Raw genomic sequence first — 2500 nt, 5'->3', positions numbered from 1 at the left:
TATATATATATATATATATATATATACACACACACACATTGTTTTAGCTCAATCACTCAAAGGTGAAGAATCACTTTATAATTCTCGGAAAAGGATCCGGATTCAGATCTACACGAAAATCGAATCAATTCTTCCATGCTGCATACAAAACCTGTCCACCAAGTTTCGTCCGAATCCGTCCACAATTTTTTTCAGAAATTCTGCTATATGTCGTCTTTGGCCCAATCTCTCAATGGTGGAAAACCACTTTAAAAATTGTTAGTTCAAGATCGGGATCTGGATCTTCACCAATATCTAATCATTTAGTTTCTGTCACATAACCAAGCTCTCCACCAAATTTCGTCTGAATCCGTCCACAACTTTTTGAGATATGCTGCTCACAAACAAACAGACAAACAAACAATAAAGATGTCATGCATAGCACGATACTTGCGGAATCCAGAAAACAAATTTGACCTTAAAATTAATTGGTAGTTGAATTCAATGACCAAATATACATATCCTCTTCAAATTTCAAGTCAATCGGATGAAAATTGACAATTTTAGGAATTTGGCCTATGTCGACCTCTTGGACTATGTTGACCTTTTGGTCCATGTTGATCTCAAAAGTAATTGGTGGTTGAATTCAGTGATCTCGTTTGCAAATCCTGTTCAAATTTCTAGTCAATCGGATGAAAATTGAGGTTTTTATAAATCTGATAAAGTGGTGACCTTTGGCTTATGTTGACCTTTTGACCTTTTGACCTCAAAAAACTAGGCTTCTTGCTTATGACGAACTCAATTTTTAAACTGATCTTCACGAAACTTAAACTTCATGAAGTTTCGTAAAGATTGGCTTAAAATTGTGACCTGTTTTTTTGGCGATTGACAAACAGACAAACAGACAAACAAACAAGCAAGAAAAAGACGTCATGCATAGCACGAAACTTGCAAAATCCACCCCCCTCTCCAAAAGTTGCCATGGATACATTAAATTGTCAATTTCTTTTTTTTGTATACATTGTCGAGGCTCTTATGACAGCTAACACACAACGCACTGCAAAAAGGGAGGGAGGGGGGCATGAGACATGAGGGGCAGGAGAGTTGGGAACAAAACAGTGGGGAACAGAGACATTAGGAGATCTGTGGAAGGGGGAGGGATGGGGCAGGGAACAAGGGGTATACAAGATGTTGTGTATCCCGTTCATTGAGATTAAAATTGACAATCTTAATCAAAGCTCAGATCAATCGGATGAAAATTGATTATTTTTCAGATTGAAATTGGTGATCCTAAAAATTTGACGTTGATTTGACCTTTGACCTTTTGACCTCAAAAATAGTTTCTTTCCCAATTCAGTGATGGACTATCCCAATCCTGTTCAACTTTGAAGTTAATAGGATGTAAATTGAGGATTTCAGAAGTTTAACCTTGAGTTGACCTTTGATGTTTTGATCTTTAAAATAGTTGGTTTCCCAATTCAATGATGTACTATGCAATTGCTGTTTAATTCTCAAGTCAATCAGATGAAAATTGATGATTTTTCTGATTAAAATTGATGATTTTATATAAGCTTGACCTTCAGTTGACCTTTGACCTTTTGACCTTAAAAATAGTTGGTTTCCCAATCCAGTGATGCAATATGCAAATCTTGTTCAAATTTAAAGTCAGTCAGATGAAAATTGATGCATTAATAAAGTTGACCTCAAGATGACCTTTAACCTTTGACCTCAGAATCAATAGGCTTCCCAATTGAGCCTACCTCTACATCTTTGTTAAGTTTCATGACAATCGATTTATAATTGTGACCTGAAGACGATAAACAGACAAAGAAACAGACAGACAGACAGAATAACAATATCGACTGACCAATATACTTGAAAAATCTTCGATTTTGCAAGTAACAAACAGAAAGACAGACAGAGGTGAAAGCATAAAACTCCTTCGCTTTTGTTGGCGGCGGTTAGAATGGTAAATACTGGTCTTAAAAAAAAAGGATGAAAGAACAATTCTGTTTTGTAAACAAACAATATTGTGATTTTCTCAGATGAGAGCGATTATCTGAGGGACAGTTCAATATGATGAAGCATGGTATTTTAGCCCAGTGTGTAATGTTGTGTCATCGATACGTTTGAACCTCAGCTCAGTCTGAATTTCATGGTTACTGCATAACATTTCACCAAGTTTACCTTCATAGATGAGTTTGTACTGAGGTTGAGTACACTGGCTGATCGCATGCCAAATGTCTTTATGCAGTCCTTTGCATACAGCTGGTACGTGTGCCACGTACGCCCATGGTCCATTGACTTCTGCAGGATCATGGTGCTGGGGCGATGTGACTCAAACGTGATCACGATATCATCCGTGAGCTCCACACTCTTGCCCCAAGACAGTGTGATATTGATGTTGAAGGGTCGTAGGTTGTTTTGCCATGTCACACTCTGCCAGAAAGTGGTGTACCCCTCTGCGTCGAACATGAGGGATGGGGGGTGTGATAGCTCTGGTGTGCTGGAGTCACACTCC

General features: G+C 38.0%; 1 protein-coding gene across 9 annotated transcripts in view; it reads right to left on the bottom strand.

The window, feature by feature from the left end:
* LOC147013064 (netrin-G1-like) overlaps positions 1-2500 on the bottom strand; it is a 247762-nt gene that overhangs the window by 157124 nt on the left and 88138 nt on the right. For all 9 annotated transcript variants that reach the window (XM_085854571.1, XM_085854567.1, XM_085854566.1 and 6 more), the window contains one exon: positions 2167-2500. This exon is cut by the window's right edge and continues 20 nt beyond it. In XM_085854571.1, coding sequence (XP_085710697.1) covers positions 2167-2500 — 334 coding nt within the window. The remainder of the gene's footprint in view (positions 1-2166) is intronic.

The sequence above is a fragment of the Eptatretus burgeri genome, chromosome 14 (genome assembly GCF_056783735.1).
Source record: "Eptatretus burgeri isolate ZD-2024b chromosome 14, Ebu_testis_v1, whole genome shotgun sequence".
Classification (NCBI taxonomy): domain Eukaryota; kingdom Metazoa; phylum Chordata; class Myxini; order Myxiniformes; family Myxinidae; genus Eptatretus; species Eptatretus burgeri.
Note: the sequence above shows the minus strand (reverse complement) of the source record. Positions and strands in the feature narration are given on the sequence as shown.